We start from the raw sequence: 16,785 nt of genomic DNA on the forward strand, positions 1-16,785 counted from the left end.
AGTAAAGGGAGGGAAATACACGTGTTTCCATAGCAGCTTTAAGCCAGAAGTTTAGAATACGAATAAGAGAGATGAGCATGGAATGGCGCTATAAAGAAGGATTTGCCAAAACTCAGAGATTTCTGGTCAGATGTGAAAAGCATGTGTGCATTTGTCATGAACCACGATAAACATTCCTCAACAAGATAAAGCGCTTTCAAAGGCACGATCCATCAAGTAAAAGGGCAAACATCAAGTAATTTCAATAACTATCAAATTTTCCATCCAACATGAAATCAGACCTCCTGACTCTATCAAAAAGATATCATTGTCAAAGCTCTTGGCAGCCACGGCCATAGCTCTGTGGCGGGTGCATGATTGTATTTATACTGGAATCCTCTTTTTTTCGTGTCTTGACTCAAATGCAAATGCTCATAAGTCTCACGTACACATGCAAATACAAATGTAAATTCCTTTACTCTTACTGTCGTATACAATGAGGGCTTCGAGACAAGCACGCACTCTCTCAAGCACACACAGGCATGATGCCATGTGATCTGGCTAGGCATTATGCCAATGGCCAAACATGTCACTTAGCAGAGCGAGAGAGAGAGAGAGACATAGAGACTGAGAGACCGAGAGAGAGACACAGAGGCAGCAAGAGAGGGAGAGCGGGAGAGCCAGGGAGTGAGACAGAGAGAAAGAGAGAGGGAAAATAGCTGAGAAAAAGAGACAAAGAGAGGTGGGGTGAGAGGCAGTGAGGGAGAAAGAGGGACTGAGAAAGAATGAAAGAGAGCATGAAAGAAGGAAAGAAAGAATGAAAGAGAGAAGGAAAGATGAATAGGCAGTTTATGCGTTAAGTTGTTTCGTAAGAGTGCCCTCCCTCAAGAAGCTTCAGTGCACACACACAATGAACACCAAGCTGAGCACTGCATAGTTATTACCCGCCGTGTTTTGGGGTAGCGTGGTGGGGTGGGGGTGGTGGTGGTGGTGGTCGGGATGATCGGGGTGATTCGGAGAAACTGAATCACGTGATTCATGTGATCTCATGTGGAATTGTTCGGAGGAATATGCCATGTTTACTGTTCATTGTCTTCCTTCTTGGAAGCCTTCCTGACGCACTGCATGCCAAAGAGCCCGCGAATGAGCGACATGCAACGGCGTCCAATATGCAATGGCCCTTCCGAGTACTTTTCCTACTCTCCACTTTCTATGGCGTCAATTGCTACTTCGGCCCATTGTCTTTTTCGTTGTCACACTTTCGGCTGGGAACTAAAGATGCCATGTCATTTTCAATTTTCTTTGGCAAAGCTGAGCAAAAGTAACATAACTTCCTCCAAAATGCCATATTGAGAGAGTAGATGTTCTATAGTTTATTGATGGAATAGGTGGGACTGCTTGCATAACCCCGGTTACAATCACATACCTGCATACCAATACCACATCCATCAAGTCATCCATTACCTAAGCATTTAGCTAGGTATAAGATAACTTTGGGGCACATGAAATGGCTCATCTTAACCTAGAAAACCCAAGAAAGTTTCAGCAAATCATTGTTATAGAGTGCTCTCTTCCGAGAGTGTTGTGTTGTAAACCTGCGATGTGATCGTGGGTTAATCCTTAAACCAGTTCTATCACATTTAAATTAAACCAGGGTGAAGAGATACAGGTGTCCTCCTGAGGCCTCAGAACACCACCAACAGACAAACAGTTCCTCTTCATCCAACGGTTGGATCGAGAAGACTTTGGCAGCTTAACTGTTCACACTAGTGCGGAATATATGCACCATCCGTCCTGCCACCGAACTTTGTAGGGCGCAGAGACATGCAGAAACCAAACGCTGAGGTCCTGAATGTAACGCATTGCAACACTGTGGGTTGAAAGAAATATAAGACTCAACGCCAAGCCCTGGAAAATCAAATCCCAAACAAACAAGACATTCCCCGCTACACTCCTCGACCATGGCTATGGTTAGGTTGAGGGGGAACTGGAGTCCATTAGGGGTCAACCAGGACAAGGACATCATGTCCTCAGGACGACAGCATTCAGGCAAAGACCGACTAGTTTTTTTTTTAATCTTGAATTTCTTCTCTCTCTTAATCAAATCATGATAACCTAACCTTAACCAGATCAATGGATTTGAGACTTTCTGAAGACTTTTTAACCGTTATCAGGGAACTTGACTGTGTTTCAGTTGACCGAAAGAGTTTAAACATTAAACATTACTTCTCTCCAATAACAAACCCGCGTACAACCCAGTATAGGAGACGATGAATGAACACTGATGCATAGAAAGTGATACCACGATTAATGTTGACATGGAGTAAGCTCCCAAAAGGTGTGTTGTCACTGTATATAGTTGTAATACATCTGACATTGTAAGCTGAGTTTGGGTCATAACCGTTCAATACGATATGTGAACTTGTACTGCATCGTTATCAAATTTAAAGATCATTATTAGACACATCCCAACCATGTGATCTTATATCATACTTAAAGAGCCCTATTTAAGCATTCTAAATGGCTTTATCACTGGGCTGTTTAACACTACTTGATGACCCTTGGGATATCATGCAGTTCCAGCTGCTTTGAGTGGTTATACTGAGAATTGCTATGAACCCCGTCCATTTACCAAATGGGAAGAGTTGTTACATTTCCCTCTTTGGTTGCATTGCCTCAAATTATGAAAAGCCACCTCTGACTCTCTGTTTGTGGATAAAAGTGAGGATTAACAAAACGGATGGGCAATGCATGAAGTGTCACAATTTGGCAAAGAATCAGTAATGGTGGCAAAATAATTAACTGCGCCCTTCTTTCGGTATGTCAAGAACATGTTCCGTCAGACTCTATAGAAATGGATTGCTAACCCTCCTGCTGATGAACTAATTTGCTGATGACTGTTGTGTGGATGAAGCGGGCGATGTACTATATAAGGTCGAAAGTAAGATTTGTCTTCCCCTCCAGGTGTGCTGTAAATTTACCATAACAAGTCATGGTGATAGACCAACTTAAGAGCCTACCAGTTGGTATAGTCGACTGGGCCCCTTAAATAATGCACACATGCAGAGATTGGGGAGTTCAGGAAAGAGATACTATGGAACTTCTCTCATTCCACATTTCAATAATTCGACTGCTACTGAAGCCCATCCTAAAGAGCGTCTAACTTAGACCTAGGCCCTACACACATCAGTAGCTCGAATGTGATAGAAGTAATGCGCATGCTTGGCCATGGCACCTTGATGTATCAAGAATGTGTAGAATGTGCAATGATCATCATAATGATTTATTATTTAATATCCCAAGTCATATTATCGTTCTCACTGTAATGTCAGGAGGAACACACACACACACACACACACACACACACACACACACACACACACACACACACACACACACACACACACACACACACACACACACACACACACACACACACACACACACACACACACACACACACACACACACACACACACACGTTAACAACAAACGGGAGAGTGCGTCGTAGTTGTAGATTTTAACACTTTAACAAAACAAGAGAGTTCAAGAAAACCAAAGTATGAAAGACAAAGACTTTCACTAACACTTCTGAACGCGTAAGAACAAAGCCTGAGTTTGTTTGGCAATGAACTCAAGAGCCTCTCCTCAGACCTCAGCCTATATGCTCCAGTCTGCAAATCCATCATCCCTATGTCGCTACCTCATCCCGTGCTTCCATTTCCTTATGTGGAAATCCACTGCATTTTCTTATGTGGAAATCCGCTGCTCCCTTGCTCTCCTTCTCATGGCCCCCCAGCTTGTATGACACCATATATGGAAACATGCTAGCTGCACACAGTCAACATACCAGCTACACACATCCAACAGGTCAACTGCATCCATTCAACTCTTAGAAAATACAAGGGTAGCAATTATTACATCTGTACTGGGGGAGTGTGATACTTTTTTAACTCAATGTTTCTCCACACTTATTTGATTCATATAGAGTATAGGCAAGGTAATACTAATATATTTTTCCATTAGATGTTATCATCAATTTCTACCATAAGAGCCCCAAGCACAATTCTTCACAAGTCTAATACACAAACCAATTGAAGGCAGTACAGTAATGGAAGCACTTCTGTCTCCTCAACTCTTGCCATTAATGTTGGTTGGCGGGCTAGAGAGGTTATGCAAGTGCTGTTGTCTGTACCCAAGGCCACAACATTATTATTGACTCATGATCTTATAGGTGTCTCCCAGGCAATTATACAAGTTAGACCACTTCTCCACTCTGTGTTTATTTATATGCATGCATAGATGTGTGCGTGTGTTTGGATTTGCATGCACATGGTTCTGAGTGTACATGTGAGAATGTGTGTGTGTGTGCTTGTATATGAATGTACATGTGAGAATGTGTGCATGTGTGAGTGTACGTGTGATAATGTGTGTGTGTGTGTGTGTGTGTGTGTGTGTGTGTGTGTGTGTGTGTGTGTGAGAGTGTACACGTATCGATGTGAATGTATGCGTGCGTAAGTGTGAATGTGTGTGTATGTGTGTGTTGGGTTGTGAGGTTGGCGTAAGTGTGAACGTGTGTGTCTGTGTCTACACATTTGCAAATGTCCACGTATATGGTTGTGTTGGTGTCCATGTGAGAATGTCTGTGTGTGTGTGTGTCTGTGTCTGTGTCTCTGTGTGTGTGTGTGTGTGTGTGTGTGTGTGTGTGTGTGTGTGTGTGTGTGTGTGTGTGTGTGTGTGTGTGTGTGTGTGTGTGTGAGTGAGAGAGCATACACGTGAATGGTGAATGTGTGTCTTTGTGTGTGCGTGCACCAGCAAAAAACGCTTTCTCTCCATGAGACTATCCTTGCCCGCAGCCACAGGCCCCCTTGTGGAATGTTGTATAGAGCACAGCCTATAGAGGGAGGCCATCCCAGGACATGGCACACACACACACACACAGTACACTGAGACACACAAAGACATACTCATACGCACACACACCCACGCACACCCACAAATGCAACACTGAAACACGCAAACATACACAGGAACAAAAACGCAAGCAGACATTCACACAAGGCCATGGGTGCGCACACACATTCACACACACAAATGGAGACGCACAAACACACAGGCAAATACAGCTGTTGAGAACCATCACAAACCTTTGGCAGCCGGCCAAGTCAAAGACGGGTAGCGTTGAAGGCCCTGGTTTAGAAAGAAAGAGAAAAAAAGCCCAACACATTTTCCATGTATGTTGTGTTGTGTTAAACATTGAAGAAAGAAACTTGGCAGCACAAACACACATTACTCCGAAACGATTTCCCGGCAATGAGGAGGAGTAAGAATATCATAAATACTGAGATAAGACCTTTCTTTGTGTTGCCTATATAGCTGACGCATGAGTCTGTGTATTAAAATGGACCATATTTAAAGGCGAGGACACGGCTGTGTTTCTTTCCTTGTTGTTGTGCAAAATGCTTAGGGCTAAGGTGCATATTGGCTGAATGAACTTGCATAACAAACAATAGTGTGATTTAAAACTGTAAAAACAGTTGACAACCAACAACAACATTCAACCAAAGTAATGCCCTCAGACAGTTTTCAACTTGATGCTAAATTAGCTTAACCGAGGGTTAACCACAGCGATTACTAAGGTCAGACTAGCTATGCCATGACCAACTGTTGGGAAGAATCGGGTGTCGTCATTACACATTGGACTGAGTCTATATGCTGGGGCAGCCTATTCTCAGAAGATACCTTGAATACAAGATCACGACGATAACATTTCCACTGTGATACCCTTGTTAAGATGGCGGTGATTTTACATTGCGACGGCATTGTGTAATTACATGCAATGTGTATTGAGTAAACAAGAGTAAGCAATGGAAGTAGGCAGTCCTGCCTGCCTTCCAATAATAAAAAAAGAGAAGGAAAGAGAACTGCTGAGAAAGAGAGAGGAGTAGAAGTGGAGTTGCGTTGAGATGGAAAGCAAAGAAAAGTGACAGGAAATGAGCACTTCACCACAGCTTATGTGACAGCCAGCCACATACTGTATAGCGTAAGCGTGCCTGAGGCTGGCTTTCACCTACGGGTTCATGTGAGGTGACCAGCCCCATAAACATCCATACTATGGCAGGTTCATAGACTCAAATAACTCCAGCAAATCAAATACAGAGAGCTAAAAAAAATAAAAAGGGTAGACCTGAAATGCTGCTATGCCCATGAGGACAATGGATTTCTAATTAAATGTACACCTAATGCCAATGTCCTTATGATAATGTAATTTAATTGAGTTATCTTTCCCTCTGTCGTTTTGGGCTTTGGAACTCAGTTGACTAAAATGTGTTAACATCTGATTAAGAGGAATAAAAACAGCATACATCATTGCCATACTTTCCCATCTCATTGGCTTTTAACCATACTCTTTAACAAAAATAAACCATCGAGACACCATTGAAACACTATTCAAACCATGGCGTGCCTCTATTAAGTGTAGTACAACTGTACAGGCATTATGCTTAAACGTCCAATAGTCCACGTGATCATGACAGGATGACCCGGAGCAGAACGGTACAGTAACGCGTCCATCACCTTTGACAGTAAGGAACACCATAAACCTATGTGCCCGAACATGTTAACCAGAGCGACATCACACTCTGGGTCCATGTCCTAACACACACAAAACTTAGCTTCATGGAGAAAACCCCAAAACGGATGACACTGAGCTACCCTTTTCAACCCAGTGTGACTATACGAGCGACATTAGGACACTTTCTTCTGGGAGAACTGTGACATCTGGTTGACTATTTGAAACCTTATCAGGACAGATTTGAATAGTGGCTGGGGAATGCTGTAGATTTTAATAAACACAATCATTAGCATACATGTACAATAATGCTATATGAAGTGTGGTCGCGAGTTAATGTAGGTCCTATGGCATCACGGCTGGATGTATAACCCTTAAAAACATACCAACACAAAAGTTAAAATGACTAGTTTAGCTGCCGGTGCGAACAAATGCCCCATATCGCATTGCCAAGTCAGCAGAATATCTGGCTAAGTTTCCATATCCTGTAGTAAGGCGATCGATAGGACATAAAAACGAGGGTCGGGCGAATAAAAACACAACGTAAAGCCCTCGTACGAAATGTATGCGCAAGTCAACAAGACATAGAGAATATTTACCCCTGAATGCGGCTCCTTCATAAAAAAAATACGTGTCCGCCGGGGGGAGGAGGGGGTGGAAGAAGAGGAAGATGTGGGTATCGTATACCCCTCTCAACACCTCTAAAGTTTGCGGGGTACCTCTGGTGCAGGCCCGGGCTTCTCTCGCCTCGCCTGTTCGCTTCACTCTAGCAGATCGCCCCGCTCGCGCCCCATCATATCCAACGACACTCTGTTCGCGTGCTCTCCGTTTGCAGGAAGTGAACGCAGCTCACATGAACGGTATATGAACTGCGTGCTGCCTGACATCACTCACCGTTCGGTAAAGACTTTTTTAAAGACACAGACGTTTTGTAAAGGGGAAAATGCCTGGTGACACTCGACTTTATTTTAGGTTATATTCAAGTCGGTGTGTGTGTGTGTGTGTGTGTGTGTGTGTGTGTGTGTGTGTGTGTGTGTGTGTGTGTGTGTGTGTGTGTGTGTGTGTGTGTGTGTGTGTGTGTGTGTGTGTGTGTGTGTGTGCGCGTGTGTGAGTGAGAGAGAGAGAGAGAGAGAGAGAGAGAGTGTGTGTGTGTGTGTGTGTGTGCCTGTGTGCGTGTCTGTGCGCCGACAAGTCTCGATTCTCAAAGTCGGCGGCACACCGTCGTATGGCGGTGGTGGTGGTGCTGTGCGCAGAAATGTGTACCTTTTTTTTTTTTCTTACCGACACGTTGGTCGAGTTTAAAGGACACTCTAGGCGAGTTTAAAGGTGTACCGCTGGCATTTCCGAGTGGCGCGCCGGGGTGATATATTATACCGTGGCCCGATGCGATAACATTTTATATAAACGCCGACAGGATTCGCACCTCTCGCTACTAAAACGAGGTCAACGGTGCGCCATACAGTCAGCAGGACTGCGTGGTTTGTTATCTCACGGCCCTATGTTGATTATAGGGCTATTGTTTAGGGAACAGGACATTTGCCGCTCCCCTTATATATTAACTGAGATAGAGTGAACTTTTCTCTGGACGAAACGTCCATTTTTCTAATCAATGTAATAGCTCAAATATGAGCTCCCTCACTATAGACTACTTTGCAAAGATAGCTTTACTTTTCCAGTCTGAAAAGTAGTCCTATTGGTGTCTTGCTTGCTTCTCAGTTGAGGGTCAAAGTCATGAATGCATTAGGCCTACATAACTATATAAGTCCGTACTATTCAAAAATTTGGGGAGGTGCCTCCATGGCATGGTTATTTCCATATTATTGAGTACTTTTTTTTGTTTCTCCATTATTGTATGCATATTTGCAAAATTGTTAACTTCCAGTCTTTATAAAATACGATAGGTTGCCCAGGGAGCAAATAAATGAGGTTAGAAAATATCGATACGCATGTCTCTCCAGGCTACTCTTTTGAGTTGCCCTGCACAACTACAAGTCAACCTGACGTTTCTATTTCACCTCTGTACTGTTGAGACATTTGGATCTCACTCGGCTCAGAATGTGATGCATATGCGTTGATCCGCAAAACAATAGAGTATTGTTGAGCACCGATTATCCGCGTGCGGCCTTGAGCCATTGCCAGTCTCGAGCAGATCCCGAAGAAAGCAGGCCAAGCCACGCACTGCAGCGTCGACGCGTCGAGAGCAGTGCATAGGCCTACACCAAAGTCCTCCACTGTCTCTGGGGCTTTACCTACGCAATAACCAAATAATAATAATAATTAAAACGTTTAGGAGCTGAGACATGTGGAAATCACGCCCTTTCGAGTAGGCCGTGTCCGTCGAGCGCCAATTATAAGGAGAGATGTGTCAAGGTCACAGAGTCTATGCTATGGTGGCCTATGCTGTCCTTATTTCCAAGTCTTCGATCGGCTCTCTGTATTTCTTGTAGGGATGCATGTATGCATACTGAGGCTATATAAGGTGATTGGGACACAGCCACAGCCATTGTTATGGTTGGCAGAGATGGGAGAGTTGGGTCTCGGTTGGTCATTGTGTTCTGAGGGAAGCCAAACAGAGGCGCCTGTGAGAAACACGGTGGGCCCGCTTTTGATGGATGACTGATAGAGGCACCAAGTGTTCGTCCGAGCTAATGAGTGCAGAAAGCGATAAATCTATGTAGTCGATTTTCAAACGAAAACGGGTATGAAAATCAAAATGGCTTAGTTTCTGCTTGAATGCTCGTTTTTTGTTTATCTTTTAAGAAAAACGAACAAACATTGGCTGTTTATTGGTCGGAAATGCCACATTGTGTTGGTCTCCGTTTCAAAACAGAAAATGAATAATTTGAACGAAGCAAGCAGATTCAGTTTTATCACGTTGGCCTGTAGCTTGTAATAATTCCACCTTTTTTTTACAGGCCTACGTGTTGCCTGTAAATGGTTCATATGAACCACCGTGAGCCTACCCTTTTCAAGGTTGTGTTCCAAAAGAAAACGTAGGCCCTATTTGTAACTTAACTGTGTATTGGAAATAACTTAATTTGAACGTAGAAATACAAAACTACTAAAACCACAATCCAGTGCAATGGCTCATACAATTATAAGTCGTTTTAATCATTTTATAATTGACATATCAAACTGTAAAAACATAAGAGTCACATTAGGCTTGCCTGAACATTACATTGACGAACATCAATTAAGTTGTTTATTTAGTTGGCACACTGTGGCTTCATTTTACAGCCCATAATGAACATAATCAAGCCAAGTTATCCCAGTTTGACAATCACTGTATGATACTGCCCCCTAGTTAAAACTAAATTAACTGCAATTTGAGAACCAAACGGCACCGACGATGTCATTGACACAAACATAGTATTGATTTAGATCGTACAGAATTAAATGATGATATTATTTGACGCCAGACAGTCCGTCTTGTAAGGCAATTAGAATAGGTAGGTCAATTTAATCTTGTGACTACACCATTAAAAACAGACAGCAGAACTGGAAAATCGGATGGTAAAGATAAATACAAGGTAAACGGTTTGAATTAAATTATATTTTGGAAATCAACCATGATTAAAAATAAAATAAAACATGAACTAAAGAAAAACAATTTCAAGACATTGATTGAGGTGCGGACAGCCCTTCAATAACTAAGGTGTATGCTGTTTCACAAAATAAGTTAATACAGCCAGAGTGCCTTGCAAAAATATTCAACAACAACCCCCATGAATGTTGTCAGGAGTCAAACTATTTATAAGTAGATATGTCCAGGAAAATGAAATAGACTGCTTTAATATGATAATAACATTAGCAAATGGTAAAGAGACCATTTGCTGCAATGGGAAATCTTTACCAGCTTTGCAACCTTGTGTTGGAAGGCATTTCATGGCAGGTTTAGCATCAGATCATACAGGCTGGTTTGAGGACACTTGTTGTGTACAATGAGCTCCAGAGATCCTCCAGACGTGTGCGTTTGACTCTGCCACTTGACGACTTTCACCCTGTTGAACCTCATGCTTGAGATAGATGAACTACTAAAAGATGAACTTTCTCCCACAACTCACTGATGCAGAATCTCCCATTCAATTTACTGCTACATTCAATCCTCCATTTTAGCAAGGTACCCAGTCCCCAAAGATGAAGTATTTGCAGTGTCAGGTGTATGGTCAGACACGCAACCAGTAGCACTTTGAATAGTGGGCAAACCAAATCCCTGTCCTGCATCTTAGCTGGCAAATTCCTGATATGTTTTCCAATAAAGTCCTCTTTTTAATTAGTGTTCTTCACAACATAACATGAAGGCCACACTTGAATTGAGACTTGAGCACTTTTAAAATAATACACCACCACTCCAGACAGTGTATGGTCGGTGTTGCACGGCTTCCAATTGCGTGCTTGAATGCATAACATTTTGACTTCCCATTTCAGTTCCTTTAGAAAGTCAGTGCTACCAATGCTTACTAAACAGGCGGGGGCGTTGGCCAATGTTGGGCCTACCCGTTACTTGTTAAGGCAACATGTTTAACCTGCAGGAGCTGAAACTCCTCCTCAGTTTATACACCATGCGCAACCAGGGTATTTCATGTTATTCACAACAATCTTGTTGAAACATATAACCAGTGGCACTTTTAAACATGGTAATAACAAAATCTCCAGGGCGGAAACCTTCTGGTCTTGTCCAACCAAATTCTCATTTGTCGGAAAATCGCTGGCGTTACATTCAGAATGAGAAAACCTTTCTAATCCATTATTATTATTTCGGAGGGATAGGCTATATTATGTTAGAAATATCATTGAGAGGCTTTGAGTGTGAACATATCAGAATTGGCACCTTGGCCGGTATGGCAGCACAAACCATTGCAACACAATATATTAAATTCAGAACAGGACCTAAAACAGAGTCTTTCTACGTATTTCCTTACTTCTGTCTGACGCGGTGCTCCGTGGCGTTCCTTGGCTTATCTGATGTGCAACCCGCTCAACAATGTAAAACTGACACCCACTTCCTCCACACAGCCCTTAGGTGATATTTAGGCTACTAGGTAGAGGGCCCACAGTGCCCTGTGGCCCATTTAGTTCATATTGTCGACCAACATTTCCTTGACTACAGCCCTAACCACCTCAGCATTGTTTCTAATTCAGCACAAAGCTGATTTCAATGTGGTTGAATATTTTCGCAAGGCACTGAATTTTACACAAATCATCTGAAGGGGGACCAAATCTTGCACACACACACACACACACACACGCACGCACGCACGCACGCACGCACGCACGCACGCACGCACGCACGCACGCACGCACGCACACACACACACACACACACACACACACACACACACACACACACACACACACACACACACACACACACACACACACACACACACACACACACACACACACACACACACACACACACACACACAGCCTAGTCTACCATGTGTCCCATTGTCCTCCGTCCTCCTTCAAGGCGCTACATGTCCACAAACACCATGAAGCACCAGCCCAGTCCGCCCACCAGGAACATGGTGACGTGCATGCTGTAGATGAACAGGTCGTTGAGGGCGCCAAAGTCCAGCCGCCGGTGTCCCAGCAGCAGGAGGATGACGGACAGCTTGTACTGGAGCCGCAGGAGCGCCCGCACGCCGGCGTACTGCGCCAGGAAGAGCGCCGACAGCGCCACCCACAGCAGCGACGTCACCAGGCTGCAGCCGAAGTACAGCAGGAAGCGCAGGAAGCTGTACATGCAGCGCGAGCGCAGGTACAGGTCAAAGTTGTTGTACTTGGTGGCGTGCGCCAGCTGGCCGCCGCGGGAGGCGCCGCAGGCCGAGTGCATGCACGTGGTGTGGGGGCCGTGGAAGCTGCGCGCCCTCCGCGGGATGGGGATCACAGGCATGGGTGGGCCGGCCGCACCCCGGGCGAGGATACGCACCGAGGGGAGGGCCGGTGGGAGCTGTGGTGACGGGCGGGCCGAGTCCTCTGTTGTGTTGCCGTTTGCGCCCCGGGCATTAGCATTATTGGGTTGTTGTTGTCTGTGAACTCGGAAGTGCTTCTTGTTTAAAGGGGTACCTGTTGGTGGAGGACCCTCTGGTGGCAGCAGCGGTGCTGCTCTTCAAAGTCCCGGAAGGGAAGGAGTTGTTTCGGGTAGGGAAAGCAACGTCATGGTTCTGTGAGGACACAATCTGTGTTAATCAGGCGTTATCGGGTGTGAAGTAGGTATTTTTAAATTGGGGGAACTCTTGCCATTCCTGTATGGCATCCAACATGAAATTGGCCCATGTACCATTTGTTAGTATCTAAACGATGGCATGATATAGCACCTTCAATTGGAATATTAAGAGCTCTGCATTTCAATATGGACATATTTAGACCATAATAGTAAAAACGAAATAAGCTACAAATTGACAACTCGCTTTAGGCCATAATCAACAATCCAAACAGAAAACGTGCGAGGAGTGGTACAAAGCACGCTACCTATAACCACTACACCACCGTTCCTGCGTTATAACATACATAAACACAACCCCTAAAGAGCTGTGGTTGTCTTGTCATAAATGTAGGCATATTCAATGCATAAAATGGGCGACCTTTTTTGAGATAACATTGTTATCGCGCAATACAGAAGTGACTGTTAATGGTTTTGCACGATGCATCTATTAGGACTTAAGCTGTCAAGAACTGATATACATATATACAAGTGTTTTTAAATGAAAACAACGTTGATTCATCTCACATGGAAAATTCCTCGAACGTCTCCATCACCAACATGCAACCTCGTACAGAGATGACCCCTACATATAACCGATTTTCAATTATAAATTACATTCTTATGAATTAAATCGTTTTCTTTCACGTTTTTAAAAGTGTTGATGTAGTTTCAGCAAATAATGATAATATCTAACGACGGTAGCAGGTACAACACTTACTAGCGTTTACAACACGTCGCAAAACACAGCAGTCATCCACGATGACGGCAGACGTGAATTAAAGGTATAGCGTTCCAATAATGTCGCTGAATAAGTGCTTATTTATTTTAGGATATATAATATATTATGTGGCGAAATGTGTGACTTATTACCCTCAAATAATAGCCCTTAAATCTTACGTTCAGCAAGGCACTTTTTTGAGAGAGAGAGAGAGAGAGAGAGAGAGAGAGAGAGAGAGAGAGAGAGAGAGAGAGAGAGAGAGAGAGAGAGAGAGAGAGAGAGAGAGAGAGAGAGAGAGAGAGAGAGAGAGAGAGAGCGCTATACATTATGCGCACCCACGCGGTGTCTGTCCTTGAGCCAGCAATAAATAAAATTGGCTTGTTAAGACCCATTAGGCTTGCTGGCCTAGCCTCATCTTCAACTTTCTCTGCACATCAAGTCACCTTCAGTGTTGGGATTTATGAGCTGGCCAAATGATTACATCTCAGTTATGTGAAAGCTGGCAGGGCATCTGATAAATTACAAACATAGGCAGTTTAAAAAAAGTAGTTTATTACATTCATTAATAATGTGCTGAATTACATAGCTAGCAATTTATATATATATATATATATATATATATATATATATATATATATATATATATATATATATATATATATATATATATATATATATATATATATATATATCAATATATAAATATATAAATAAAACAAACATAATACTATTTGATCAAACATACATAAACATGTCAAGAGAAGATAAAAAAAATTGTCTAATTAAAATAGCTTCAAGTTGATGATTCTTTTTAGTAATTAAATACACAGGGTTTTAATTAAAGTGGCAGCCAAATATTTGTGGTAAGCATTGGGCACTAAGATTTGACCCCTCTTAACTTCAGGGTGATTCTTACCAAAACAGCACTAAATCTTTCATACACAACATAACGTTCAATGTTCAATTCCTGAATAATTTGCCCAAAAAGTATGTGTTTTTAATATGAAAGGCCGCTGATATCTCAGTGGGGCTCAAACCACAAACACAAATTTCTGTGTGGTCGTTTTAAAAAGCTAAACCATTTTAAAGTTTGATGTTTTAAAGGTTCTTTATCATAGCATTCCTCTGGGCACGCTGGGTGAATAACACAAGCTTTGGTATACAATATAGCAATTTAATCGTTAGGCCTGTACAACTCTTGACCTTTACTAGTTTTAGTGCTGTGTTGATCGTCAAAATAAGAAAGCTGTACTGGTAGTTAAAGCATTACAAAAGCAAACAAATTGCTTTGCCTTGGTCGAATTGCCTTGACTTGGTACAAAACAAAACACTTCAGCTGTTGGCCACTAGGGCGCGCTGTTTCCTAAGCATTTATGTCATCTAGAAAGGAGATTCCCTCTTTTAGTGAGTGAAGGGCAGCAGCATTTTGTTAGATTAATAAACACACACACACACACACACACACACACACACACACACACACACACACACACACACACACACACACACACACACACACACACACACACACACACACACACACACACACACACACACACACGCGCGCGCTCACAGTCTACTCTAACGTTTGTACCATTTTCCTCCTTCAAGGCATCATCATGACTACAACCCAATAAGGCCTAGTGATACAAGCCTTTTACCTATTTATACAACGTTCCCATTTTTTCCTATCTTCCTTAGTTTTTTGGATTACCCCGCATAAAGATACAGCATTACGCTCTTAAATGGCCTCTAAAGGAACATTGCCAAGACTGTGATATGGGCATCACTCTCAGCATCTGGTTAATAAACACATAGGCGCTGAGAAAGCTCCTCTGTCCTGCTGCCTTGAAGAAAAACGATATCATTAAAGATGGTTATGGCATCCAGTAAACCCCCATAAAGGCGCCAGAGTGGTCCCTGATCATTCATTATGGTAATATCGTAAACACACACACACTTTGCCACTCTGAAAGGTGAGTGTTTTGCTGCTGTGTCGCAGCATCTTGCAGTACGTTTTGAGGTTGTTGTTGAAGTGAGAGGAATAAACGGGTTACTTTTTGTGAGTTCTCAGTGTGTAAATGAGAATGGTGTGTTTTAGAGGTCAAAAACATTTCTTTGTTGGTTTGTTCTTCATGCTATCAAGTTTGTTTGGTGTGCAGCAATTAAAATACCTTCAAAAGTGTTTCTTTATGAAGTTGGTTTCTTTGTATATGAAGAGACCTTTTTTCCGATATAATGTTCAAAAAGGCATAACAAATCTTCCGCCCACATGCTAACACCTCTAAATGAATTGCTTTCTTGGTAAAAAAAAAAGTGAGCACACCAAACAAGATTAAAGGAACTTTTAAACGGTAAATATCCTCTCTGACTTCCTCAAATACACTTGAGGAAAATCAATTAATTAATTAACTAAGTAGAGGTCACAGCCGATAGTGGGCCGAAGACAAATGAAATCAATTAGGGCCAGGGCTAACAAGATGAGAGAGATTTTAATTAGTTCAAGTTTAATCAAAGATACGTTGGAACTATTTGGTGTTATGGCCCAATCCAATGGATTTCCTTCCGGAAAGATCCATGGGGGCCTGTTGTTGGCATCAAGCATTGACCACTCAGGGTCGTCCATGGGGAACATTGAAATAGACCAGAAGATGCCTACCCAGACAAAGTGGTGCTGGGAATGTGGATAAGTTCTAATGAAATCAGTGGTCACTCTCTTGCAGCAAGTCAGAGTAATGTGCAATTGTGCTATAGCCTGTTTACGTCATTCTCTTTCTGTCTGTGCCTGTTTGATTTAGTTGTGTCTCATCGTTACAATGCTAAAAACACGTGTGCGCATACAAATGATGACTTTGCGTGAGTGCTTTTGACACTTCACAATCCTGTGAAACCATCTGTTGTCATTAAAATCCCCAGATAAACTGCAGGTCCGGAGTAATCAACCACCACCACCACTACCACCATATGGTGGGACAAGGATATCCTGCTGCACACGTACAAGAGCCACAATGGAGAATAACTTTTGCTGGATTCTTTTGTATGATTTGATCAACCCATTTCAAGACACTGTCGGCATCATTGAGTTTTTAAGGCATAAATGTTACAAACAAATCTTTTGCAAAAACAACTTTACACGCATGCGCTTGTTCATGTATTCGCCAGCATATGGAATGCAAATTGTTATTCTGCAATTTCATTTCAGTAATGCAAGATTTCTGTGATGGGAGATGGTCGAAAACGTTCCTCTTGAATGAAGCCTATCACGCTGGCTAACGTCGGAGAACGCTGCAGATTACTATTGTGATC

At 42.7% G+C, this 16,785-nt stretch overlaps 2 protein-coding genes across 6 annotated transcripts in view; both read right to left on the reverse strand.

Moving 5' to 3' along the window:
• nacc2 (NACC family member 2) overlaps nucleotides 1-7,582 on the reverse strand; it is a 34,094-nt gene extending 26,512 nt beyond the window's left edge. The window contains exons 1-2 of one of the 4 annotated variants that reach the window (XM_030342561.1): nucleotides 7,270-7,582; nucleotides 5,127-5,169 (exon numbers count right to left, since the gene is read on the reverse strand). The gene's annotated coding sequence lies outside the window, so the exon portion shown is untranslated. Of the gene's footprint in view, nucleotides 1-5,126; nucleotides 5,170-7,149 lie in introns of all 4 variants that reach the window. The other 3 variants (XM_030342559.1, XM_030342564.1, XM_030342560.1) reach the window with 3 other exon arrangements.
• Nucleotides 7,583-11,879: 4,297 nt separating this feature from the next.
• tmem250 (transmembrane protein 250) lies at nucleotides 11,880-13,528 on the reverse strand. Of its 2 annotated transcripts, none has more exons than XM_030342052.1 (2): nucleotides 13,480-13,528; nucleotides 11,880-12,720 (listed from the first exon to the last, which is right to left on the reverse strand). In XM_030342052.1, the coding sequence occupies exon 2, from the start codon at nucleotides 12,447-12,449 to the stop codon at nucleotides 12,027-12,029; it is 423 nt and encodes a 140-aa protein (XP_030197912.1). In that variant the 5' UTR covers nucleotides 12,450-12,720; nucleotides 13,480-13,528; the 3' UTR covers nucleotides 11,880-12,026. The 2 variants fall into 2 exon arrangements, with proteins under 2 accessions (XP_030197912.1, XP_030197911.1); XM_030342051.1 differs by having other exon boundaries at nucleotides 11,881-12,720; nucleotides 13,287-13,514.
• Between the last annotated feature and the right edge of the window lie 3,257 nt (nucleotides 13,529-16,785).

This window comes from Gadus morhua, chromosome 19 (genome assembly GCF_902167405.1).
Source record: "Gadus morhua chromosome 19, gadMor3.0, whole genome shotgun sequence".
NCBI lineage: Eukaryota > Metazoa > Chordata > Actinopteri > Gadiformes > Gadidae > Gadus > Gadus morhua.

Bases quoted from the DNA above. Each gene is read 5' to 3' on its own strand.
- tmem250 (XM_030342052.1), bottom strand. From the start codon at position 12,449: ATGCCTGTGATCCCCATCCCGCGGAGGGCGCGCAGCTTCCACGGCCCC.